This window comes from Akanthomyces muscarius, chromosome 6, assembly GCF_028009165.1.
Source record: "Akanthomyces muscarius strain Ve6 chromosome 6, whole genome shotgun sequence".
Taxonomy (NCBI): Eukaryota; Fungi; Ascomycota; class Sordariomycetes; order Hypocreales; family Cordycipitaceae; genus Akanthomyces; species Akanthomyces muscarius.
The window spans coordinates 2063618-2090513 of record NC_079246.1 but is presented as its reverse complement, the minus strand read 5'-3'; the positions used below and the strand labels follow the sequence as shown (position 1 = coordinate 2090513).

Below are 26896 nucleotides of genomic sequence, written 5' to 3'. Positions count from 1 at the left end.
TAAATAGTAACGCGCGCCATAGTACGTGAAATGAAGCTTTGTCTGGTACGTACCAAACGAGAACGAACTACGGATACTGGTACAATGTTGGTAGTATGCAGCCCTCTACAAAAACTGGGCCACGGCCAATGTTTTGAGTGTCTCAAGTCCATGTTGGGGGTTGCACCTGGGCGGGGCTTACGAAGAAAGTGGTATCAGCGCGAAGTCGGGCGATTATTCTGCGCAACTCGTGTTCAGTGGCTCGTTTAATGTGGCCGCTAGTGAGGCTAGCCGGAGGACTAAAACACCGCGCCGCCCGAAAGGCGGATTGCCACCAGCGGAAGTGCATAGCGCCGCGGAGTCTTACCAGTACTGCAGAGCAGTTGCTTACTCCGAGAGAATGGCAAAGTTTCTGGGATTATGTCCAACCGCATTGTCGTCAGTGACGCAGCACCTACAAAAGACTTGATCAGTACGCAATCGTCAGCTCCTTGACCGGAGAGATCGGGCCATGGGTGAAATGGGCCGTCCAGAACCCGTCACTTCCCCCCATGCTGCTGACTCGAGCGCAATCTTGTTAGTCGCATCGTCTGTGGACCACAACCATTGGAGCGCCACCGGCTGCGATGTGATGTGGGCAGTGGGCCGTAGGCCCTTTTAGCCTGCCAGGCAGCGCACTAAAAACATGGTGTGTGGAGGGTCATCAGAGCCGGCCGGTATCAGCACCATCAGTCGGCCTCTTTAACGACACCGTCAGACAAGACCTGGGCTGCTACGCCATGCGGCCCATGCCCATGTGAGCTGCATCGTAATGCATCCTGCAAGTCGAGCTTCCAGACTTAGGATTTGCTGTCAAGAACATGTTTCGGCTTTCACATATGAGATCAGGGCCGACGCAGTCGCGTGGAGTGCGGCCCTGTCTGCCTGGTCCTTGGCGGATTCGCATTAGACGCTACTCAGTATACGTACAAAAGTTCTTGGTGGCGCACGGGGGACCAGATACTCACGCTAACGGAGTTGCATCTGACCGTTCCGAAGCTAATCCCAAGCCCACATTGTGGAGATGAGCCGCTCTCTCCTAAAATCGAGTAGGGCCGCTTGGGCCGGCCCTGGTCCTTGTCTCTGGGCAGGCGATCATCTTTCTTGGCTATATTCCGCCACAATAGAATCGGCGCGTATGGAGGTGAAGACGTCAGGTCCTGTACATAGTATGGAACACTCTCTTCAAACACTTTTGGGGGGGGGGGGGGGGGGGGGGGGGGTCGGCAAGACCGAGTTCAGTGAGCACCAAGAGATGGTAAGCCGAGGCAGTACCATCCTCTCCCACCGCTGTCCAGTTAGCTCAACCCAAATTAATATTGAAGGATTCGCGGGAACGTCCTTCCTAATGCGCTCTTGGACGATGGTGCCACGAATTGGTACTACGTAATACATATACATAATAAATAACTCAACACGGATAGCTGTTGATAGCTTCGGCCTTTCGGCTTGATTGTGCGTAGCGCGAGGCACCTCAATACACGCGTCGTTGACTTGGCCTGATGAACAGCCAACTTGGCGCAAATTTTAGTAAGCTCTCGCCTGGGTGGTTGTCTGGGACTTGCCTCGGCTTCGATATACCTCTACCTCTCCGTTACTTTCGAGAAATCTGCAGCTGCGGCACTGGCTTGAACGGTCATGAGGTGCGCAGCAAACGGGTACCTCAGCATTCGACAAGGCTATCGCACTGCATATTCCAATTGACTCCTCGGCTTACCATCCCAGTGCAGCGCCACTTATTGCTACCCCCATCACCTGTCGCTAAGGGCAAGTCAGAAAATCTTGGTCGCAGAGCCTGGCTAAGCACACCCACTGGTAGCTTTTGTCAAGGTTGCAATCAGTTGGCCTCACGCAGTTGGGCGCCTCCATGACGGGAAATGTCGCAGCCGAACCCGACCTTTCTTTCTCGAAGAAGTTTGATTGCATGCAGTAAATCCCAATCTTACTCTGGGACGCCGTGGCTGAAACCCTCTGCATACGCCGGCCTCCAGCACTTGAGCGGCTGGTGCCGTAAAGATTGACGACCCTGGCCAGCATCGGTCATTGTCTTGAGCTCAGACAAAGCGAGTTACATAGTGTTTGGACATGCATTTACTGTCTAGGTTAGACGCACGACTAGATTTGCAGGCTTCTCCACGTTCCTTCGCTTGCTGCACTCAATCGCTCGAGCTGCCATATATCAAGCCAGCTAGAAATCAGGAAATATGAATGTTTCGTTTTTCAAGAAGGAAAGGCTGCCAATGAACCACGACGACGCATACGTACCGAGCCTCTATGTCCGCACTGCACAAGTCAAAAATTCCACCTTCAGAGGCAAACGCCAGGTTATTCCATACTAGCTTGCTCTAGAACAGAACACCTTACATAGGAATCAGCATCCCATAGAACAATTTAGTGAGATGAACATGGACAAAATACAACGTGACGAAGTGACCTACAACGACTTGTAGGTGGTCGAGTGAGGCACGTGTGTGGCTGGAAGCTACCGAAGTCAACGCCACTGAGGAAGCGCCATCCATGCCAGTAGCCTTGCGACCAGGCCCGGCCTGCCGCTTGAGAGCGAGCCAACCAACCAACGCAACTTCGAGACAGAAAAATCCACACAGAGCTTCTTGATGATACATATGCACGCTATTGCACTTGAATTATATTTCTGTGACACTAATATACCTCTCATCTTTTGAAAACCAGTCCCAGACACCTTCAAGGCCTTGTCTGCATCCCACTACCTAGCTGTCGGCACCATGACCAGCTGGGGCGTCAATCTGAGTGTGTCGTTCCAACACGGCCGATGTTTGTCTTGATCATCCCCTACATACTCTGGCATTCTCAATAACTAATATTGTTCTATTTGCAGTGGAAAGAAAAGAAATAGACAATGGTTCCGTTCGTCGTCGCGCTGAGAGCTTCGTCGAGCGGAAGAATCTTGGGGGGGCACATCACGTCCCAGGAGTTAATCTCAGCATCAACTTTGAGCGCTATGTATACCTTCACTTCTCTCATGGATTTTCACTCTGGAGACAGGATCGCCTGAGTCAGCCTGAGATTGCGATCATGCGACTCGTTAATGATATTACTGATCGAAAGGACTGGCAAACCCTCGTCAATGATTTTTCTGCCTGTCGGGCGTGGAAGAGCGAAGCCTTTGAGAACTACTTTCCTGACAACAATTCTCTCTGGGAATGGTGCTTATTTGAGCTCCAGAGGAAAGCTACTGAATTTACTACCAGGAATCAACGTTCTGTTTTCGTCTTGGACTCTGCTTCTCGCGTCTGCAAGTCTGACCGCTTGGTGGGCAGCGGCTTTATCACAAAGCTCAAAGTCGACACGCAATTCCTCCATATTTCGCCTTGGATGTTCCCATTTATCTTTGATATTTCACCTATTCGAACAGATGGTGAAGATATCACACTAGACAACTTCTTAAACTCTATGACAGTGGGGGCCATCCGTCGGCTGTCATCGTGGGATCCCGACGCCTTGAACAACGGGCACCCGTCGTACTACTCAGGGAGATCACAGTGGTTGGCTACTGATGTCAGGTTTTCAGATGACGGTGCCTATGTCAGCATCATTTCGCCAGTAAACAACTTACATCCGATCAAGCACAAGCCTGTTTATACCGCACTAGAGCATCTCGTGTCTGGCATTATCGAAGACTGGAACCAAACCTTGCTATACAAAACCCTGGCACGAGGTGTTTCTCGTATCCGGCCAAAGCCTTTCAAATGTGCCGCCTGCTCTGCAGGTACTTTTAGCTTATGCTATTGCCCTATCAACTTCCGCGAGTCTTCGGCATGGGCGAATGGCAGGCAAAACAATATTCCGTTAAATGCCTGGTACGAACGCGGCTGGAATCCAGTTATGGCCCTTGACGGCCGGTACTCTAGCTCGCGAAAAGTCTACGACAACGTTTCTCTTCGCGACGGTTTCAAAGATCGTGGCCTACAGATCTATGTGGAGATTACAACTATCAACCTTGACGAAAACGGCAACGTTACTACAGATAGTAAACAGTAAGTCGACAGCATTCAAGGCAACATGAACTATTCTTTTCTAAAAAGAAACCCATAGGCACCTATGTTGGAATCTCAACGGTAATCGAAATGAGAGAATTGTCGCTACTACACTTGTCTGCTTGCACCGAAAGAACCTCCATCCTGTCTCTGGCGGAATCACATTTCGCACGGAAACGAAGCGCAATACGTGGGAGGACAGACCGAAGAAATGCCATAAGTTGACTCCAGAGACGGTTGCTGGCCCATCTCGTAGGCCTCCCGACCCTACTGTTCCTCCAGCTATGGCAGAACCCCTCGAACCTGGAACTCGCGAAACGCCTTCTTTTCAAGAGCTTGGTACTATCAAGCTACCAGAGGGCCGAATAGTGACTTATCCGAACACGCTTCAGCACAAGTTCGAGGCCCCTACGCTGGCTGAACCCGCACGGTCTGGTTATATTCAGTTTATGCAAATACATCTCGTGGATCCTCACTACATTGTTTGCTCAACACGTTTTGTGCCACCCCAGAGCCTAGAGTGGTGGGAGGAAGCAATTGACTATCAGAAAATCTGCCTTATGTCTCAAATTCCGCCGGAAATCTCCCATAGCATCATTGAATGCCTACTTGTGCCAGAAAAGTGGCTAAACTCGAAGAGACGGGTTCGAGGGCTTCAGCATTACTGGCGGACCACCTACTTCGCGCTGGACGGCAGACAGCCCCGACAACCCCCCATCAGGTACGAGTCGGCCTTACGCATGAGAAGGCACGCTCTTCAAAAGCACGAGAGCGTTTTAAGGGCTGTAAACGGAGAAAAAATATACGGTCAGCCAGGTGCCCTTACAATATGGGTTCGAACCGTTCTTCGCGACCGGACGCCAGTTGATGGCCGTGATCCACGCGACTTGTTTGCTATACTTGCTCCGGAGACAGAAGACAACGACCCTGATCCGATTGGAGCGGACGCTGCCAATGACATTCCGGATGTAGAAGAGCGCTATATGCGAAATTTCGACATTCCATTGAGCATTGCTGCATCTTCCTCCAGCGAAGGAAGCACAGATGGGGGGGAACCGCCGGTTGGGTTTGGCGGTAACAATGGAAGCAATGACGACGGTAACACTGGAAATAGCAGGGGCGATAACCCGGACGAAGGCGACGGTGGCAATGAAGGGGCAGGCGCTGTGGCGCAGAATGAAGACGCCGCACAGGAGTCTGATACCGGAGAGAACTATGTCGACGCAGTCCCCAGCTTCAATACGGCTGAATCTGCAGAAATTGGAGGGGGTTTGACGGAGACATCACAAGAGGAAGAACTGGAGTCGTTGTATGATGATGCCATGTCTCGGGCGGACGAGGTGGAGCTGTACGACATCGATTAGTCTCCCAGTCCGATCTATCTTGATTTGATCTATTTGAAGACTGCCTACATAGTGCTTTATCAAGCTAGTTTTAAAACTGAACGCGATATTGCACATTTATGGCGACAATTTGAAGCGCCACCCCCTCGGGCCCGTTGCACTGCCTGCTGGCAAGATCTTGACGTGCTTGCAGGTCGTTGTAACGATAGCTTCTTTACTAAGTCACAGTAGGTCTATTTCTTAGAGAGTAAGTCAGGCTTAAAGCTATAGGGTAGCACGTTAAGTAGTATTATAGGCGTTTATTAAAAGTAGAACTCTTAATAGTGAAACTATTACTTAAATTAATTAATAGAGATCTAAACTATCTAGACTAACTATAATCCTCTTTCTTTATATAATGGTTTACCTCTCTATTATATTCCTTAGATTACTAGCTTACTTACTCCTATAATCCCTTTATAGCTTACTAGCTTACTCGCTCTAGTGATCTAGTGTGGTTATATGACTATAAGGCTTCGACTAGAGAGCTTATAGGCGCTATATAGCCGCCTTTCTAGGCCACTTTATATTACTTCCTAATATTTATAATAATATCTTAAAAGAGATCTATTATATTTATACTTTTTATAATTATAAAGTAGTGTGAAGGATTTAGGCTTTACCCGCTCCCTAGGGACTTAATATACGAGCTTAGTAAGCTCTCGTATTAGGCGTAGATCGTACTTACTCTATAGTGTAGATTATAAGTATAAGGGTTTAGATGATTTATTTAATCTATCTAAACGATCTTAGTATAAAGAGGAAGAATTAAAGAATTAAGAGGAGAGATCCCCTAGATCTATCTTAAAATATTATTAATATACTAATTATAGTGTGATTAAGTAGGTAACTATTAGATATAGGTATCGTGACCGTATAGTCACGGTCTACCTTATTATGATAATATAATAAGGGCTTCAGCCTAAGTCTCCTTTAGGGTCTAACCCGTAATAACGAGCTAGATTAGGGGAGAGGGAGAGAGAGAGAGCCTCCCCCTCCTTTCTTCTTTCTTCTCTTTTTAAGAGAATTAATAACTATTATAACACTTACCTATAGTAGCTATAAGGCTAGTTTATAATAAGTAGATTTAATAAGATAAAGTTACTTTTAGACTAAAAGTATCTTTAATTTATTACTTATTTTAAATATAACTAATTAAATAGCTCTTTTTTAAAGATATTATTTTTAAAAAAGAGCTATTTAATAACTCTTATTATATCTTCTTTTAAATTCTAGTTTATTATCTTTATAGTCTCTATTAGAGGGTAGTTCTTTATATTATTATTATTATTATAAAAGAAGACTAATATAGTTTATAAGTAAGTAGGCCACCTAAGTGAGTAGGCTACCTTCTAGGACCTTATAATAAAAAATATACTTTAATAAACTAAAATAAAATCTAATTAATAAAAATTAATTATAATTATCTAAAAAAGTGATTTCTATTACCTTTTTATATATCCTAAAATTATAGCTAATTTTACTATAATTACTATAATACTAATAGTATAGCTTAGACTATATTAATAGACCTAGACTTTTAGACTTATTATATCTTCTTTTACCCTTTCTTTATAACTAAATAACTAAATTTTTACTAGCCTTTAGAGTAAAAGATCTTTTAGTTTATAAGTGTTTTTTTTATATATATTAGCACTAAGAAAGTTATATATTTACTACCTCTAGTTTATTAATTTATTCTTATATTAATACTATCTATTATATTACTTTTATTATATACTTTAATAATTAAGAGATATTTATAATAATTTTACTTAGAGAGCTACTCTAATAGATCCTTATCCTTTTTTTAATATATTCTATTTAAAATAGAGCCTCTATTAGGTTATTAGGGGTTTTTAGAAGCTAAGGAAGTTCTTAACTATTAGTAGTACTAAAAGGTAATAAAGTCTATAACTTTATATTAAGCTATAAAATAATATATTTTAAATTAAAAGGATAAATCTTAATACCCTAAAAACTACTAAAAATATTTAATTTAGTTATAAAAGCTTTATATACTAAGTAAACTATAAGGAAAAATTCTTCTTTAATAATATAGGTAGTTTTAGTATATATTAGATTATTAATTATATTACTATATATATATTTTAATAGCTAAAAATAGATAATATCTAATAGTTAGAGTATATATAATAAATAGGTAAGTATATATAATATAATTATATTATTTACTTTATAATATAACTTAAAATCTATAAAATAATAGCTTTTATACCTATTAAGGATTAATTATTTATATTTACTAATTCTTTTAGTCTTTATATATAGATTAAAATATTTAAGCTATTTTAAATACTTCTTATTTATAGTCTATCTATTTTTAATAATAAAAATAGTCTAATTATAAGATAAAAAGCTATTTTTATACTAAAAGGAGAGATAGGTTTTACCTATAATAATAATAAATAGAGGAATAATAATATTAGTTATACTAATATATTTTATTATTATTATCTAAGTATAATTTCCTTATTATATTTTCTAACCTTTTTAATATCTTTCTATATCTATAATAACTATTTTAGATAATATTTAGCTTATTATAAAGCCTATCTTATTAAAGTTATAAATCTCCCCCCTTTATATACTATATTTTATAATAGTATTTTCTATAAGCTAAAACTAGTCTTAATATTACTTTAGATCTTTATATTAGACTCTTTAATAGTTAATTTAATATAATAAATATATAATAAGTTCTAAGTATTACCTAATAAAGTTTATAAACTAGTACCTTTTAACTAGAATATTATATTTAAGCTCTAGTAGGTAGTTAGTTATAACTTCTATATTATATAGGTAAGATAGCTAAGATTATATATCTAAATTAAGAATATACTAAATAAGAAGATCTTCTTCTTTATTTATTAATTTTTAAAAGTATATTATTATATTAGCTTAGCTTAATTATTCTTATTAATAATATATTAGTATTATTTATAGTATATTATAAATATAAGCTATACTTTAAAGTAATAGTATAAGGTCTTTTTTTAAAGCCTTAAGGGTGTTAATAATATCTTTTTTATTTAGAGTTAAAACTATTTTATCTTATTAAGTTAATAGAGTTTAAATATAATTAATTAAAAAATAATATAAAGTGGCCTACTTACTAAGATAGCCCGCTCGCTTATAAACTATATTATAATCTTTTAAATATATTAGGTTAAAACTATTTTTATTATAAAGATATAATATTTTACTATTATTAGTTTATTATTTTTAGTTTATTATTATTTTATATAATAGTTATAACTTAAAATTAAGTTAATTAAAGTTATTTAATTATTTTAGTAATAATTTTTAATATAAATAAGGTTATAAATTTAATAGATTTAGTTAAATTATATATTAGGGTTAGGCTTTATTTAATTAGCTTAATATATAGGTTCTTAAAGAGGGCTTTACTTTATTTATAAAGGTAAGTTAGTATTAAAAGAAAGAGTTTATTTTTAGTTCTAATTATATTAAGGTTTAATACCTAACTTACTTATAGTATATTCCTAGTCTAAGTGGTCTATTAGGGGTTAGATATTAATATATTACCCCCTTTTTAAGTTAAAGCTATTATACCTACCTTAAAGATATAGTGGTTATTAGCTATTATTATCTCTAGGGGTAATTTAATATAATCTTTTAATTATAATACTTATTTTCAGGTTTTAACCTAATATTAGGGGCGCTACGGGCAAGTAGCGGGATCGGGTCGCGAAGGTGTAACGTCGGCCACCCCTGAGCTATCACCCCCCCTAACCGTTAGCCTTAACGCGACATAACTATACCACTTTAATGCCTTATAATATAACTAAATAAATATAAATTATTATTAGAAAATTAAGTCTTAATAGCCTTATTATTATATAATTTAAATTCCTTTAAATTAATTATACTAGACTTATAGGTATTAAGTAGTTATATATTAAGCTAGTAATATATTATTTCTACGTCTATAACTTTAATAAATAAGTTATTTAGGCTTAGGAGAACCTAAGTACGCTTCTATACTATAGCCTGTTTATTTTTCTCTTAAAGCCTAATAAAATCAGTCTCTAAAGTGGCGATAATACTATCTTATATATTAAATCTCTTCTATATCTTCTTTATAATAAGACACACTATTAGAGAGTCCTTCTTATTAGCTAAAAGGTTAAAAAATAACCTCTTTATATATTATCTATTTAATAGTATGTTTATATAATTAAGAAGCTACTCTAATTATATTTTTAGTATAATTAGGCGTAGTAAAGGCTTATAAACTAGTAATAGGCTTATAAGTAGCTTTATAGTATTCTCTAATTATAGCCCTAACACCCTCTAGCCTATAATTATATTTTTTAAAGTTATCCTAAGCTTTTAAGTCTTTATATAACACTTAAAGAATATTTACTTTCTAATTAGTGTTAAGTTAGAGGTATAAGGTTAGTAATTAACCTGCTAGTAATAATAGGTTTTAACTAGGCTAAAGATAGCTATATTAAGAGGTTAAAGGATATAAGAGTTATAAGTAGGTAAGAAAAGGATAAAGATATTATTAATATAATATTTATATAGAAATTTAGTTATATAATAACTTTTATAACTATTAATAACTAATAACTAGTAAGAAGGTTTCTTTATTATTATCTTTAAGATAAAGATTATCTTAAGCTAGTAGATAGTAATAGTATTATTTATCTAGCCTTTATTAAAAGTATTAAAGTTTTACTTCTTAAAAAGCTTTAAGTTATTAGGAAACTACTACTATTATATAGTCTTTCTTTAAAAGATAATTAGTAGGTTAAACTTCTAGCTAGTAGCTAAGATATACTTAAAAATTATACTCTAATAATATAGCTTAGATTATTTCTTAATAGCTATTTTCTTTATAGCTAACTCTAATATAAGGCTATTATCTCCTTAGCCTATTATAAGGCCTATCTTATCTATATTATATTATTATACTAATTAGATATCTTTAATAGTAAGAATAGTAAGAAAGTAAAAGAATTTCTTAATAGTATTAGTTAAGGCTCTATTAACTCTCTTTAGATTAATTCTCTTACCTTTTAAAGTCTTAACCTCTAAGTTATAGTATAAAAAGCCTTCTAACTAGTTCCTACTAATTAGTTCTTTATCGCCTCTAGATTAAATAATCTTACCTACTATCTCTCTAACTTATATGTGTGTTAGAGGGTTGCCTAGGGCGTCTTATATAAGGATCTAGTGGCAGAGATGCCTTTCCTAAGCCTTTAAAAGGCGTTAATAAGGCTTAAAGGCCTCCTCTTAGTCAGTACAGCTATTAACGCGACCAGATAGTGTTATCTGAGGAATTCCCTATCGCTTTGCGCTTATAGAGATACTAACACTACTATAAACGTCTTATAGGGTATTATTTAGGCTTTCCTAGGTATAATTACTTATAGCAATTAAATAACACCAAAATTAATAGAGAATAAATATTATTATATAAGAAAACGCGGTTACTAAAAGGTGGTTATAGTGATAGAGTGGGTGCGTTGAGGCTGACGGTCAGGGGGGGTGACGGCTCAGGGGTGGCCGACGTTAGTATTAATAGTTGGAATTAATAGAATTAACAGAATTAATGGAATCGACGAAATTAATAGAATTAGCGGAATTAGCGGGATTAAGCGAAATCAGCGGCAATAGAGCTAATTGCGGCATTCACGACAATAAAGGCGATAGCAGCATCAGAGACATCACCAGCGGCAGCGGCAGCGGCAGCAGCGGCAGCGGCATTAGAGGTATCACCGGCGACAGCGGTGACAGTGGCACCATCGACGACAGAGGCATCAGTACCATCAGTACCATCAGCGGTAGCAGTGGCAGTAGTGGCGGCAGCGGCAGCAGAGGCAGTAGTGGCATCACCGGCAACAGAACAGCATCCTCGAGCGCTCGACATCCAGAGCTAGGCTCGTCGTCGTTCGCCATCCAGTTCGGATTCCCACGCTGAGGCAGCAGAGGCACCCGTGGCACCAGTGGCAACAGAAGCAGTAGAGGCAATAGAAGCAATAGAGGCATTAGCGACAACCGGAGCAAGAGTGGCAACAGAGGCAAGAATGTTAGCAGTGGTAGCAGTGGTAGCAGTGGTATCACGAGGTCAAGATGGAGGTAATAGACTGGTATAAAGAGATTCTTTGTTTTTTACAAAAAGTTCGTTATCATTAATAATACATTAGTCGTGATGATAATAACAATGCCCCATGAAAACGCCGTATAATGATAATCATAATTTTACTCGTGGCGACGAGCCACTTTGCCTCTCAGGCCCTTGTTCTCCGCCTCAAGAGTGGCAAGGCGCCCGCGCGCCATCTCCCTGTCCTGAGTCCTTGCCTCCCTTTCCGCGAGAAGCTTCGTCTCCATCGCCTTAAGTCTCATCATTAGAGGCTTGTCACGCTCGCCGGGGCCGCGGTGGACGCTGGGCGATGGGCAGCTACCCGTGCTGCTCTTCGCGGCTGCTCTGGCGCGGACGTCGTTCGCCGTCTTGAGCGTCTCGTAGTCGACCTTGAGCTTCTGGTATGCGATCTCCATTCGCTCCAGTTTCTCCATGCGGTGGGCATTCTTCCGGGTGTCCATGGCGAACTGCTCAATGGCGTTGTCGCGGTGTCGGACGGTGCGGTCCTTCTCGGCGACCGATGCCTTGGCCATGTCGAGTTTCCGGAGAGTCCTCTCATGCTCTCGTTGCATCTTGGTGATGGACTCAACAAAGCCAGTTCTAGTGATGTTGAGGTCTCCCAGCGCGTTGCGGAGATTGTCTTCCAGCTCTTGCAGGCGCTCCTTCCACACTTTTGCCTCGGTCTCGCGCGAAGTCAGATTCTTACGCAGCCTTCTAGCCTCGTCTTTGGCGTCGGATGCCTCGCGGTTGAGCTCGTTGACAAATTGTTGCACTTGCTGCTTCTCCTGGTTGGCGACCATTTCGCGCTGGGTGCGCTCCTGCTGAAGGCGCTCGTCGAGTTCCTTGGCCCTGTCCTTTTCATCGGCCACGGTTGTCTCCAGATTGCCAATGCGAATCTTGTCAGCTTCCTGCTCCTCACGCAAAAAGGCAATTTCGCTCTGCAAAGATTCTTGCTGCACCGACAGTCGGCGGTTCTTTTCCGACTCCTCGGCAAGTTTCTGCTCGTAGGCTCCCAGTTCGCGGTTAGCTGAGTCCAGTTCAGCCTCGAGTCTCTGTATCATCCGGTTCTTCTTGTGCGTGTCGTCTTCGAAAGCAATGACTTTTTCGCTGATATCCCGCATCGAGATCTGGAGGGCATTGAAATCCCGGTCGCGATCGGCAAGTTGAGCTTGCAGCTCTTCGATCTCCAGGTCCAAAGTGTCGAGTTCTGCTTGCGCTTGGTCTTGGAGCGATTCGAACTCGGCTGCAATCTGGTCGCGTTCAGCACGTGCAGTGTCGCGTTCGCCTTCCGCTGCGCTGCGCTCTGATTGCAATGCGAGACAGTCGTTCACGGCGACATTGAGTTGTGGCACAAGAGAGTCGGCATAGTCCTTAGCCGCCTTGGCCCTCTCGACTTGTTTTTCAAAGTCGGTCATGCACAATTCAATCTCACGTTCCAATTCGTGATTCTTCAGCTTGACCTCGTTCATGCCATCTCTGGCTCGGGCAAGTCTGTTCTCCAAATCCTCACGCTCAGCATCTTGGGCTGCGGTGAGCAGAGTGTGGGAACTAGGGGGCGAGCGACGAGCTCCAGCTCTCGATGCGGACCGCTCGAGGATGCTGTCAGCTGTTGAGACGGGGCCGCTACCTCCTTGGGCGAATTTGAGCTCCTCGATTTGCTGTCGAAGAATTTCCCCCTCGCGGTTGCGTGACGTAAGCATCGAGGTCTGAGCGCCGAGATCGCGACGCAGCTCAGAGTTGTCGTGGCGGACTTGCTCGACGACGTGAAGAGTGCTGGCCATGCTAGCCTCCAGCGTCTCATTCCTGATCGTGACCTTTTCGAGTTGCTGTTCAAGGTAGAACACATGTTTGAGGAGCTCTTGCTCTCGATCGCTTGGTTGGTCGGAGCCGGAACCACTAGTGCTAGGGCGGTCTTCGTCTTCCTCGATACGCTTCCGGAGCTCCTTGATCTGTTTGCGTAGAACCTTGTTGTCGCTCTGAAGCATTGACACTCGATTGTTGAGCTCAACATTGGCTGCCAGGGTTGCATTGACGTTTTCGTCTGACGTGTCGCCGAGGCGCTTGGTGAGGAAAGAGACTTTGAGCTTCAGATCGAAATTTTGTTTGGAAAGCCTTTCGATTGTGCTGTTCTGCTCCTTCAGCGTAAGGCCCCTGAGTGTGTCGGGGATATGGCGCTTATTGGCGGGATATTCCAGAGCGGACTGAAACTTAAACTCGTCCGCCTCGGATTCCTTAATTTCTTCGGCCATTGTCCGCCTCAACTCCCCGGAAATAGACTCCTTAATGTCTTGGTCCATAGAATTGCGCATATACTCCTCGATCATAGACTTTTCGAACTCATCGGCCAGAGACTCCTTAAGCTCATCGGCGACTGAATCGGGGACGTGAACATTTTTGGCTTGCTGTTCAGTCAGGACACGCTCGATGGTTCGGGCAACGGCGGCCTTGAGAGGAGACGAGTCGAATTCCTCGAGCTGGGAGATTCTGCGGTCGAGCGAGGCGGAGTCTGGCTCTTCATTGTAGCGTGCGGCGGCCTTGAGAGGAGAGTCAAACTCCTCGAGTTGGGAGATTTCGCGGTCGAGCGAGGCGGAGTCTGGCTCTTCGTTGCGGCGTAAGGCGGGCAGGTGTGGTAGGTCGATTTTCTGGGGAGAATCAAAGAGGAAGGTGTCATCGGTGGCCGGCTGGCCTTTTGCGGGGGCTGTTGGAACTGGAGAAAGCGTGGGGAGGAAGCTTGATTCGACTTCCTGAAAATGCTGTCTGAGAGCAGCTTGGGAGGCGTTGTTATTGGTGACTGGAGCAGCCACGGTGGAAGAAGAGGCATCGGCAGCATGAGGGCTCGCGTTGCGAGACGAACCACGCGATGCGTTGGAACGGCGGGATCTAGGACGGTTGTCCATGGTTGAACTCATGAAAAAGGCCATTGTGCATTTTAGACAAATGGATGTGATCGTGGTTTCGGTTGGTTTTGTTTGTGCTTGGAAAGCAAATTGCAGTGTTTGGAAAGTGATTTGACAGTGTCTGAAAGAATCTTGGGAAAGCGTTGTGATGATGAAGGAGGAGAGAAAGGTGAGACACGACAGACTTTAGTTATGTCTCGAGACGATCACTCTATCGCGCTGTGGGGCGTCGCGCTTGATGGACGCGTGCGCCCGCAGGCCTCATCAATGACGTCGAATTTCCACGACAACCTCGTCGCGATGAGGGTCCAAGAGGGGATTTGGCCATTTCGGGTCTTCAATGCGATTTCTGCTACAGCGCTCTTATAGGGGACCTGGGTGCCCTCCAGCGGACCCTCCAGGCGCTGTCGGGTGGCGAGAAACTGCCCCTGAGCCTCTGGTTGCCCAGGGCAGCAGGCAGCATGCAGGACGCAAGAAACCTTATTTTTGACTCATCGGTCGTCTGATGATTGCAAGCAAAAAGAACAATACTAAAGAATTCGTCTGAATTCGCCACGGAGGAGCAGAATATCTGGCCCTTCGGACACCATTTTTTGGCCCCATCGTTCGGCGGCTGTCAAGTGCCCGCACTTTCCCTGCCTTGCCGCACCAAGTGGGTGATCTCAGATGTACCGCTCTTCAAAGACAGAGTACTTCAGAATATTTTATTCTGTCCCATTGCATTTGGGCAGATTTTATTTCTGTTGGCTTTGTTTTTTTCCTGACATCGCCACTCGCCTGAATTTTCCCTTTTCGGATTCCCCCTGAATGTTGTTTACTTGCTGCACAGAATCGCGGCCGCGCTCTTTTTCACCAGGTACCTGCCTACCTACCTGGGTACCTACCCCTGCCCCTGTACTCGATCTCTTTACTGGTAGCGCTGTCCAGGCACGACACCAGCAAACCGGAGACTCTCTGCCCGTCTCAGTATCTACTGCTACGTCTTGAACGTGTTGGCAGCACTGCATGCATTTACTTCTTCGAAGTGACCATAAGCCGCAGACTGCTGAAGGCCATGTGTACAAGACAAGTTTGTCGTATGCCATGAACGCGGCAGCTGAACATGCAAGGCTCAGGAGACGTCGCCAAACTGCCTGTCTCTGCTCGCAGCCTCCTACAGCGTCACTACAAGCCCGCCGCGCTCCAATCCCGTCACATCTCCGAACGGCATCTGCATCTCGTTTGCGACACATCTGCAATCGCCGGCGGTACGAGCCTCCTCAACGAGTCCCCTGCGAGCCATTCATTTCATAAATCAAAGGCGCTGTCGATGGCGTCCGCAACGGGCTCTAACCTGGCTCGCGCTCGGTTTTGAACTTTGGCTGCCAACTCGGCGTCAGTGCTAAAAAGCGTCAATCCTCCCTTCTGCGCGAAGACCAGCTCCTCGCACAACGGTCTCGCCGGGTCAATCCAGCATCACCTTGTAGTATCTTCCTCATGTCGCGTAGACAACGATGGAGTATATCACGTAATGGCATTAACACAGCACTTTCGCATGCGCCTGGAAACCAAAAAAAAAAAAAAAAAAAAAAAGACGAGTAGTAAATCAAGTGGTATATTAATTGTTGCATACAGCGACTAATCTATTACTGCCCCCGATTTGGTTGCAGGGCCCGGTGCGGCCAATCGCGTTTGCCTTTACAGAACCATGACTGGCAGGCTCTTAGTTGGAGAACTTCTCGGGGACCTTGCTTCTGTAAAAGGGCACGCCGGGTCAGTTATTGCGCTGTAGTCAACAAGCTCGTCGCTGAGAAACTTACCCAGAGTACTTCTCGTAGGCGTTGCGCATGCCGTCGCCGACCTTTTCCTCGGTGTTGCGGTCCATGTTGTAGCCAGCCTTCTTGGAGGCGAAGCCGATGCCTAGATTGGCCAAGCACGTTAGCGGCGAGTCGGCGACGTTATTTAGACGCGCTTACCCTTGTCGAGGTAGTCCTCCTTGCCGGGGTCGGTGCTGCTGCCGCCCTGCTGCTGGTTGTTGTCGCCGCCCTGGTTCTGGGTCTGCTCGTTGTTGTTGGACTCGCCCTTGTTCTTGTTTAGGGCGTCGCCGGCCTTCTTGATGAAATCCATTGTGGTGTAGAGTTGGGGTGGGTGGGGTATGAGAGGATAAGAAGGGTTTTTGCAGAAAAGTGTATAAAATGTAGTATGAGAGTAGAATTATCAGAAGGTCAATAGAGGAAAGGTATGCAGGGTCCGTCCATCTTATACCCTTTGGACCTGCCCACCTACGTACTTCGAATTCAGCAGCTTCGTCTTCTTCCCCTCCCCCTCTTGGATCGCGGGCGGGAACGCAAATCCATCCATCCATCGGCGTGTCCATAAAGCCAAGCCCCCGGGAAAGTTAGACCAAAAAGAGCTCACTCACACTGTTCTGGGGGGGGAGCTAGCTTGGAGGCCACCAACCATACTGACGAAGTCTTTCCACACACCCCTCGCCTGCGTGGGCGGGCACGGCGGGATACGTCATACAGGCGAGCTTCGTCCCCTCACCTCTGAAAGCTACCTTGACCAGGGGTCCACAGCTGGAAGCTCTCCAGGTCAGCTCGCCAGGCTCTGGTCTAGCGCGGCCGACTAAGGCACAGAGCGGCTTCACATCTCCAGGCGGTGCAAGTGACGCTAGAGATGAAATGTGGATGGCAAGGGGATACTCACGGCAAGGACGGCAGCTACCAAATTCGCAAGACACATTGCTGAGGCTTGCCGAAGCTTGCACCGGAGCCTACTGGGTAAGAGACTCGGTGATACGCCATGAATGCCCGTAGCAAAGATAACCATGGCTTGAGGTATAGGCAGTTTCCCAGAGCTTGAAGTGTACCTACAGCTGAAGTATACCCAGAGCTGCAGCAACGTCGCCTTGGTGCTCATGTAATGCTGCATACCGGTATCCCGCTCTAATGTGGGCAGGCCGAGCTAGAGCTATCGGCTACTGCTGATCCAAAAAAAGAGCGAAGATCAAGACCAAAAAAAAAGCAAGGTGCGATTAAGCTCGCCATGTTCCGAAAGCAGACCTACCTCCATGACTTCATAAATGTGGGAAGCTTGTACACTACAATTACCAGAAAACTGGTGCAGCAACGCTATGACGCATTTCCATGCTCTCAAAGCAGCACAACGATGCTCACTTTTTTTTTTAATCGGACGAGTAGATTGATGGAAGATGAGCGCGAGGAGAAGCGAAGTGGCATGGATGGGTTTCTTCCGCTGGAGGGATCATGGAGGGGTTCAGGGAGGGGTTTGCACTGGAACGTGGCTGGTGGTCTAGGCCAGCGGCCCAGCGCAAAGGCCAGCCTGGTGTGGCTGCCGCTGCACCCTTTACAGCTGAGCAGGGGGGTCAAGCTAGCCTTGCACCGCCCGTCACCGCACACTGCTAGCAGAGGGCAGCTGGTCCAGCTGAGATGGCGGGGCTCTGGCCTTCGTTTCGGGGAATACCGTGGCCGTGTAGAGAATCGAGGCAGACGGCACGGCGGGAAGATGTGCGATACAGGTACGTCGTCGAGTCGTCTCTAGGCAGACTGGGATCCATTGCATCACTTGTATTCCAAAGGCTGCAGGCTTACTTAGACCCTTGTTCTCCAGGAATCTTGCATCATGGTGTATCTAGCTATCCTTGTCAGCCAAACAACGCCGATTCCTGCGACAAAACACCGACTCGCACAACGAAAGCCAACAACGCACATCGCTACTATTCGTACGAGTCATTCCAGAAATAGTTATCGCTCAATACGTCCTGGGGTAGGTCGAGGTGGGCATACGATTCTTGGGAAGGGCTTCGGATGCGCAAATGCACCTCCCGAGCGATATCCCAGCTAAACCCGCCCGCCATCTCCAGTCTACAACTGCAACAATCTTGCCGCGATCAACAATCAGATTTGACTGGGATAAGCCATTGTGCATCAATGCGCCCTGGCTGCTGCTGCTGCTGCCAAAGAGCAGCTCGTGCTCGAGCTTTTGAGTGCCGCGCTTGGCGACAGGGTCAAGGTCCGCGACCAAGTAACCAAGGCCGCTGCGCCACGCAGCATCAGATGCTTTGATCGCGTAGAGCTTGCCAGATGTCGCGCGCCTGGTTCTTGGAGGAGTATTTTTTCTTGCGCCGAGAGATACTGCCAGGCCGCGTTTAAGCCGACACCGGGAAATCTCTCCTGCCCCAGCACAGATCTACCCTGGATCTTCTTCACGATTAGAGCATTCATCTCGTAAAATCTCGTCATGCGTATTGGGATCAGTAGCGGCTCGCCTTGTTGGTAAAGTTTACTTGGGGGACCTTATATTTCGTCTGGGTCAAAAAAGTCTTGGACGAACATGCTGTGCGCTCGATGCCTGGCGCGGGCTGTTAAGAAGTGCAATACGAAGCCTTCAAGGCCTGACTATATTAACAAGGCTGAACGCTCTGTAGTAAATGACATTTTTGTGTATCAACATGGCTCATTACAACATAGACTCTATAGCATACAAGATTATAAACGAACAAACTCTGAACGGACAACCTATGAACGAACAAATACCTGATACGCTATAATCATGACCCAAATCAGAAAGATGGCACCGGTCAAGCCCATCGCAAAGACCAGATACCACGTTTGACCTGTGTAAGACATTAGCCCCGCCCAATCCTCAACCAATTTCTCGCCCTCTAGAATAAACTTACAGATATTGCGCTGCTGCATCCACGCCAGCGTCTGCACGTCCGGCGCGTGCGGGCTCTGGTTAAACACCTGCAGGTTGCACACGCTCTGCACGCCGCCCGGCCCCCAGAGCTGCACCGCGCTGGCGACGAGCCCGACCATCCACAGCACAAACAGCGCAAAGGCGCCAATCATGACAATGGCCGGCAGCAGGCGCTTGTACCAGATGAGCCACATGATGGCGAGCAGGAACGCGAGCGCGACGGCGGCGACGGTGACGTAGTAGGGAAAGTACCACGGCACCGGCAGGCCCATCTGCATCTGCGTCTGGATAAAGGTCGCAAAGACGCCGAGGATGGATGAGGCCGCGAGCAGCATGACAAAGAGCCAGATGTTGATCTGGTACGTCGGCCAGTCGTACGTCTTGAGGTGGATGACGCGCGCCGGGCGCGCCTCGTAGACGACGGAGCTGCCCGTCAGCGTGGAGGAGAGGACCATATCGACGGTCTTCTAGGATGTGTCTTGTTTGTTGCTGTGGCGATTGCGCAAGGGCTGCGACGACTCGAATCGAGGGCCGTGGATGCCGAGAGAGGGTATCGCCGACTGGACCGGGTTTGCGACGGGAGCGTTCTGCGCCGTCGTGGTTCTTTGATCTTGTTATCGACGCAAAATTCGCAACCGGATCGCTTCGAACTCGTCTTCTCCCTTGAATGCGCGTCGCTGTCGAAAAGTCGCTTTTCAAAGTGCCGCGCTGGTTCGTTTTGCCTCTTGGTGGGCGTGGTGTTATTTGACTCGGGTCGCGCGCGGCGGCGGGGTACTCGGCAGTGGTTTTGCGCCTGGGGCGCGCGCTGTATTGTTCAGCGACGCTGAAATCTCAAGGCCGATTTGGAAACCAGGTGCATGCGGATTGGTTCAAGTCGCATGCCGATGAGGGGAAAAGCAGAAATCGTAAAAAATGGCATATGCAAAACGACAAAAGAAGCATCGAGCGGCGGCTGCAGGGCAGGGCAGGGGTGGCTGGGCCTGGGTTCCCAGCCACGCGGTGCGCCCCAGCGGCGTTACATCTTCAGCATGGATGCATCTACTCCGTACGTCATGCACAATGATTTACTGAGCTGTCGCAATGCAATAAAAAAAACCCCTCCCGAAATAAACGAAGAATAATTTCAGTATTGTGTGTGTATATATATCGTGACAGACGTTGGCTTTCTACCTATTTTCGTTACTAGGGAGTTTCCATCTCATTAAATGCATTCTTTTCATATGCCACCTAGAACGCCAGACCAAGATCAAAAACCGTCAATGCCCCTGCTTGACAAAACAAAATCGGCGTAGCATCGCTTGCGCTCTAACGTTTCTTTTTCCTCCTCTTTACTCGTCCCCCGGTTTGTGGTGAGTGCGTGACAAAAACATTTACAGCAGGGTCTCGCCCAGAGCGCAGCGGACGAGCGAGCAGCCGGCGCCAACAGTGGCCTTGGCACCCTCCTCGGTGGCGGCGAGCTCGGGGTTGACCTCGACGAGGTCAATGGCGACGAGGCTGCCGGTCTGGTGGACGGACTCGCAGATGTAGTCACCCTCGCGCAGGGTCAGGCCGCCTCGGACGGGTGTGCCGGTGCTGGGCGCCCACATGGGGTCGAGAGCGTCGACATCGAAGGACAGGTGGATGGGGGTGTCGTTGCCAATGTGGGCGAGGGCCATCTCGACGACGCGGCCAATGCCGTAGCTGTGCAAATATGTTAGCGAAATGTTTCTGCGCGCGTCAGAAGCTTTGCAAGATAAGATCGTACCGGTCAACGTCAAACATGGAAAAGGCCTTGACATTGTTGTCGCGGAGGATCTTCTTCTCGTCCTTGTCGACGTCGCGGAGGCCAATATAGACGAGCTTGTTAATGTTGAGGCGCATGTCCTCCTTGATCCAGCCAAAGTACTCTTCCTTGTCGTCCTTGGCGAGGCCTGTGAGGAAAGCGAGGGGCATGCCGTGAATGTTGCCCGAGCCGGAGCCCTCGGGCGTGTTGATGTCGGTGTGGGCATCGACCCAGATGACAGCAATCTCGCGGCCGAGGCGCTCGCGAGTGGCCTTGGCGGTGCCGGCAATGGTGCCGATGGCGACCGAGTGGTCGCCGCCGAGGGTGAGGGTGAGGCGGCCCTGGGAGGAGTGGCTGTAGGTGGCCTCGGCAATCTTGCGGTTAACGGCCGAGACGAGCAGCGGGTTCTTCATGCCGCGGTAGTCGGGGTCGGCGGCCGGCGCGAGGTCCTTGTAGAACTGCACCTCGGAGTCGCCGTGGAGATTGTACTCGAGCTCCTCCTTGATCTGGGTGAGGAGGCCGGACTGGATGAGGGCGGATGGGCCATTGTCGACACCAGCCTTGGGCTATTGGCAGAAAGTGCGTGTGTCAGCAATTGGGAGCTTTTCTTTTGCCTTTGCGAGGCGTGCACTTAGTCGCGCGCAAGAAGCGCAGAGGATGCGCGTACCTGGCCACCAGAGAAGCCAACGGCGACAACGCCGAGGTCCTGGGGGTTGCTGAGGAACTTGCTGGGAACGTTCATGGTGACGATGCTGTTGGTGGGGTTATATGCGACGAAGAGTGAAAAAGCGACGAAACGCGGTTTGCTGTTTTCTTGCGCAAGAGCCTACAACACTTGGTGGAGTGAGAAAAGGAAGAGAAACAGTGCTTTTCTTATTTTAACACAAAGACAGAACTAAAACACGAAAACGGGCTGGCGGGGGGAAGGGAGGGAGCAAGCTTTTTATCTGAGGGCTCGGAAGTGGGCGGCCAAGAGCAAGAAGCTCGACCGACCGAGAAGGGGGGGGGGGGTTCCCTCGGTGGTGTTCAACAGCACGGCGCGGCGTTTCGGCGGGGGACGCGGACTCCGTGAGAGAGGGAAAAAATTACGGAAAAGTGGCCAGACCCCAGCTTCATACCCCCAATGTGACGAGCAAGGACCATAAAGCTATACCTCTAAAGTTAAGTGGAAGTGAATGCCCGCAGGAGGATGTGGGTGAAGCTATGCCGTTAAAGGTGCGCAGCGCGCCCGGCACGGGCGAAAGAAGAAAGAAGAAAAAAAGGTCGCCAACGTGACGGTAGAAGAAGTGGAGAGTGGCCGCCGCCATGGCTTCAATCGGCACTGCGTAGATTGCTGGCTTGCTTGTTGCCCTCTTTGGATTGAATCGTCAATCTGTAGGCGGCCGTTTGCGCCGGTTTAGACCGCTTGCAAAGTCCATCGCTGCTCACGGGATCCGGCCTATTTCAGAGGTATGTGTGTGTCTGCAATGGTCAGCAGACCCGTGAGCCATGGCCATCGTGGCGAGCTGGAATTGGTTGAGCGTTATCATCTCGATTTGTCTGTCTGCAACTAAAATCTACCCTTTGATAAGGAGACTGATGATATGGCAAAAGGACTGCCTCTACGCCGAGAGGTTCTTCTCGCTCTTGACATCTACTCCGCCACCTGTACACCCGGTGTGTCCCGTTTGCAGATGGCCCCGCAGGTCCGGACTGCGCCCGGGGCTCTATCCGATCTGGACAGCGTTGACAGCATTTGGGATTCGGGGAAAAAAGACTAGTTTGAATTCTTGACAGCGATATTCAGCGCAACATGCGATTTATTTTATTATTTTCATTATTTTTGCTCTTTTGAACCGGCCAGCAGACGGGCGGTGGAGTCCTTGGCGCAGGTTCATGCTGCATTGTCGTGCATCAGCCTCTCACGCTGTGCGAGTAAAGGGTGCTGCCATGGCACCCCCCTTCCAGTCACTGGCCCCTCCACAAACATGAAAATGACGACATTTCGAAGTCCAGCTGCCGCGCCGTAGGGTGCAAAGAGGCGTTTCTGTACCAGTACAACTAGTAACAGCGGAAACTAGTGAAAGGAGGCTGGCTGGCAAAGCTGGCACTCTGTCCGTGCGGTTAACCGACAAGCAAAGCCGGCGGTAGCCAGGACGAAACGCCTGCTTGCCCCCCTGTGCTGAACCACTTAAATAGCGCTAGAGGAATGTGCCAAGCCGCCTAGGCCCGTCGCTACAGGTCATTCTTCAGCGGGCCTGCAGATTTTGCAGGGGGCCCAGATGCCGAACCCCTAATGGCAGGTACATGCGCTGCGGTGCAGACTTGTTGCCCGGCAGAGGTACCTGCAAGTCTAGCCGCCCGCGAGGTACCTGCATTAGCACGCGCGGGCGGCCATCGCAATCGCAGATGCACCGGGCGGTTAGCATGCGGATGGTTTCCCATCTCATCATGTATCGGGTACCTACCCTTTATCCACGGTGTCTTTGTGAAGCGGCCATCAGAAACGGTACCGACTTGGCCAGTGGCGAGCAGTATCTGCACGACGCCTGACCGAATGCGCTCTTTTTTGCAGTTGATGCCAAAGCTTGTGTCGCTTGTCTTGCCTGCCACGAAAATTCCCAAGCAATAAAAAAAAAACGTGAGTCAACAAAGTAAAAGCGGGCAAACAAACGCATTGATCGCCAGCGTTGGCTCCTGACACCCAAGGACGGAGCTCGCCCATAGCAATGCCAGAGTACAACCTACAAGCATGGCAGCTTCGCAGTCACGGCAGCCGCAACAGGCTCCATAACCCCCATTCGAGGAGCTGCGGAGCGATACGAGGCCAGTCTCGTTCTCCGTGGCTATCATGCGTGTCTACTGGCCGCTACAAGGAGCTCGCTCTGGACATGTCAGCCATGAAGAGACTTCCTGAGGCGGTGGCAGCCGCGCTTGGCATGGAGTCGCATAGCAGCCTCTGACGCTTTCTAAATACGTGATCAAGGAGCTTCTTTAACGATAAGCCTAAGCCGCACACCTGCGGCTCGTGAGTTTGCGTGGCGAGATTATACGATCAAAGACCATTCCCTGTCTTCCGCCGTCTCACAACGCTGCGGACCGCATAGATGGTTAGCAATAAACAAGGGACAAGACAGCTTCGGGGAACTTGTATCGCTTCAATCTCGTGGACGCTGCAGCGGCCAGACTTTTACAAAGTATGGGCGGAACAAGGCCCCCTTGATGTGTGGTGCATCTTGCCACCTACTCGAACACCCAACACTTGGTTTGGCCAGCTGCGTAGTCCGAGTAGAGATCCTTTACTCCCGAGCCTATTTCAACGTGAATCACTTATGATACCAGCAGGTTTTCTAAAGGGGCAGATGCTAAACCCCCAGTGGCAGGCATAGTCTAGCCGCCTAGGGTACCTGCATGCATGTGCAGGCAGTCACCGTTATCACAGATATATACTGGGCGGTTAGCATGCATATAGCTTCCATCTCATCACACATCGGAATGCGCGCGGCAAAGCAGCATAGGTCAATGCGGCGATAGCGGTAGCAGCTTGAATTTTGGCTGCTCCCGACCCTTTTTGTACGTCCTGATGCCCTCTTGGGGCCGTCCGATGCGCACGAGGTTATCCGTAGTGGAGACCATTCCAACAAAAACAGCATCATCTCACATCAGATTCATTATGGCATACAGAGAAAATTACCGATAGTATCCCCAGAAATGCCATCTGAGCCGCCGATGCGACTCCTCTTTTTTCTTTCTTTTTTTGCCAGCCGCCTGATGCCATGCATCTTGAAGCAAGCTGCGCGCCTCGCCGTGGTGGGGAAGCAAGAAAAGCAAATCGGACGCGCCCAGCCACTAGGAACGGGAAGCCAGGGCGGGCCAGCAGAGCCTCACACTACTGGTACTTTCGCGGGCGACCTACTGGTAGGTAGAAATCGATGCAGCACCACCGACCAGCCAGTTACCAGTAGTGGCAGGACTCGTAGCCTGGTTTTTAGGCGACTGCTTGTCGGGGGATGGGAATGCAGGGCACGCGAGCATGTGGCAGCAGATCGGACGAGGGATGTATTTTCAAACAAGGGAGGAGACAAGGGAAGTAATAAATGGTACAGGACAGCCTCAAATGATGGCTGATGAAAACTAATACACTGCCACATTGCACGCGATGGTTTTCCGGCGTTGGTGCTATCAAGCTAGTATGATTATCGGAGGGCGACACAGCCAACGCCTGTTTCAGGTGACGATCGCAATTCACTCGTGCCATCAAGCCATGCTACTGGTAGAACGGAGCATCCAGGCAAGCAACGTGCGTGCCTACCTGGCGTTCATAGTAAGAAGTTGGAAGAAGTGGTAAGTTCGGAGGAGAAAAAAGCCACCACCTGGTCCAACAAAGGGGGCCGCGCAATCACGTCTGCAGAGGCTAAAAGAAAGCCCACAGGGTAAATTAAGGTAGACCCGCAGGCGCAAGCAAGCAAGCTCGACCAAGGCATTGATTGACAGATGGGCATTGCACAAGCACGAGAAAGTGGATAGGTAATGGACACGTTTTGCCTTGATGGAACCCACCATTCTGCCACTCACTGGTGCTGTCACAAGATTCAAACCTTGGAGAAAGGGACGAGGCGAGTCTGGACTATCGAAATCGAAAACTCAACAAAGGCCAAGGCCCTCCTTGCCGGCGTGAAGGCCCAGAAACCCCTTGACCCTAGCACAGGGACACCCTTGGTCAAGGGAAAGGCCGGCGCCAGTATCAGTAGCCTCGTCGGACCAGTCCAAAAGCAGCATTAGTGCCCCAGGGACCAGGCCCAGGAGCCTCTACCAGCAGAAATCCATTTACCAGTGCTGGCAACAGGTTTCATTTATTATTATTTTTAATTCACATCCAATATCGACAGTTCGCGAGCCGCATCAACCCCCCTGGCTAGCGTTGGCTTTCACCCTTTTGAGCCAGTAACAAGCTTTGTTGCAAGTGCGTGGTTGCGTGGCCAGACGTCCCCATGGCGCGACCGAAAGACGCCAGGGCCTAACCGTCCAACCGTTCGTCGTAGAATAAACCCTCCTTGGCTCGCCCATCCGTCGCCACAAAGAGGACCGTTGCGTAGGCAGCATGCGCAGGCGACGTTTAATAACAGCTGGAGCTGTCCCTGGATGGAGTAAAAGATGGCACACCGACCCGTCGATCAACATGGGCCTTTTCTTCCGCGCCCCCGCTGAATCATGCTTATAACCCCCAAAAGTAGCCTATGGCTTGCATTGTTTTATTTCGCATGGCCAATTGTCTAGTACTGGAGCGTCACTGCGTAGGTAGCACTAGCTGTTTCTGATTTATCTTTTGCGGCTCAAACCATTTCTTCAATTCCTTGTTTCGTTTCCCCGTTCCCCGTTCCTCTTCTTCATCTGCCACCTTTCTTCTTCGTCTAGTTTCCGCTTCCATTCCCTGGCTTCCTCTCTTCCTCTCAAGACTCTACAGTCGTCTGCGCAATTCGTCGGCCCCTTCTTGGCGCGTCTGTACAACGCTTGGCAGCCTTTGATAGCTTGCCCTGTTCTCTTTCCCCTGGACCTTTCTGATACGCTCCTTTATTCTCTCATCTCCCATCTTTTCCTCGCCGCTTTCGCCCTTTCTTTCCTTTTTTCCCCGGCTTCTTCGATTTTACACGTTGGCGCTAGACAAACGGGTAGCCGCCTGTCCTCCGTGCCTGACGACAACGCACCGCCACCTCCACCATCTCCCACCCCGCGACAGTCATTCCCGTTTGCCGCCCGACCTGCATTCCAGTGCTGCTCTGAAACCTCGCATCTTCCAATCTTGACCTGCTGCCGTCCCGCCCCTTCCTTTCACTAGCAGCCTCGAATACTTGGTGATGCAAGGTGTCTCAACTGTGTTCGCGACGGCCAGCTATTAGTGCCCGCCCATCTCCTCACCCGTCTGCGCAAGCTGACGACGTTCGCCACGCCTCGCGCATCACCACCAAGCAACGCACCGGCCATCGGCTACGCTACAACAGATTGTA

General features: G+C 47.7%; 6 protein-coding genes across 6 annotated transcripts; 1 reads left to right on the top strand and 5 right to left on the bottom strand.

Moving 5' to 3' along the window:
- Positions 1-2762: 2762 nt before the first annotated feature.
- On the top strand, positions 2763-5398 carry LMH87_000730 (uncharacterized protein; the record flags this gene model as incomplete). The annotated part of the gene is made up of 3 exons (XM_056198689.1): positions 2763-2811; positions 2876-4034; positions 4093-5398. The coding sequence occupies 3 exons, from the start codon at positions 2763-2765 to the stop codon at positions 5396-5398; spliced, it is 2514 nt and encodes an 837-aa protein (XP_056055613.1).
- Positions 5399-11063: 5665 nt separating this feature from the next.
- LMH87_000729 (uncharacterized protein) lies at positions 11064-11339 on the bottom strand (the record flags this gene model as incomplete). Its single annotated transcript, XM_056198688.1, has 1 exon — positions 11064-11339. The coding sequence occupies one exon, from the start codon at positions 11337-11339 to the stop codon at positions 11064-11066; it is 276 nt and encodes a 91-aa protein (XP_056055612.1).
- A 332-nt stretch (positions 11340-11671) lies between these two features.
- LMH87_000728 (uncharacterized protein) lies at positions 11672-14449 on the bottom strand (the record flags this gene model as incomplete). Its single annotated transcript, XM_056198687.1, has 1 exon — positions 11672-14449. The coding sequence occupies one exon, from the start codon at positions 14447-14449 to the stop codon at positions 11672-11674; it is 2778 nt and encodes a 925-aa protein (XP_056055611.1).
- Positions 14450-16151: 1702 nt separating this feature from the next.
- On the bottom strand, positions 16152-16555 carry LMH87_000727 (uncharacterized protein; the record flags this gene model as incomplete). The annotated part of the gene is made up of 3 exons (XM_056198686.1): positions 16152-16182; positions 16249-16348; positions 16405-16555. The coding sequence occupies 3 exons, from the start codon at positions 16553-16555 to the stop codon at positions 16152-16154; spliced, it is 282 nt and encodes a 93-aa protein (XP_056055610.1).
- Positions 16556-18969: 2414 nt separating this feature from the next.
- LMH87_000726 (uncharacterized protein) lies at positions 18970-19605 on the bottom strand (the record flags this gene model as incomplete). The annotated part of the gene is made up of 2 exons (XM_056198684.1): positions 18970-19067; positions 19131-19605. The coding sequence occupies 2 exons, from the start codon at positions 19603-19605 to the stop codon at positions 18970-18972; spliced, it is 573 nt and encodes a 190-aa protein (XP_056055609.1).
- A 915-nt stretch (positions 19606-20520) lies between these two features.
- On the bottom strand, positions 20521-21654 carry LMH87_000725 (uncharacterized protein; the record flags this gene model as incomplete). Its single annotated transcript, XM_056198683.1, has 3 exons — positions 20521-20830; positions 20895-21478; positions 21580-21654. The coding sequence occupies 3 exons, from the start codon at positions 21652-21654 to the stop codon at positions 20521-20523; spliced, it is 969 nt and encodes a 322-aa protein (XP_056055608.1).
- Positions 21655-26896: the final 5242 nt, after the last annotated feature.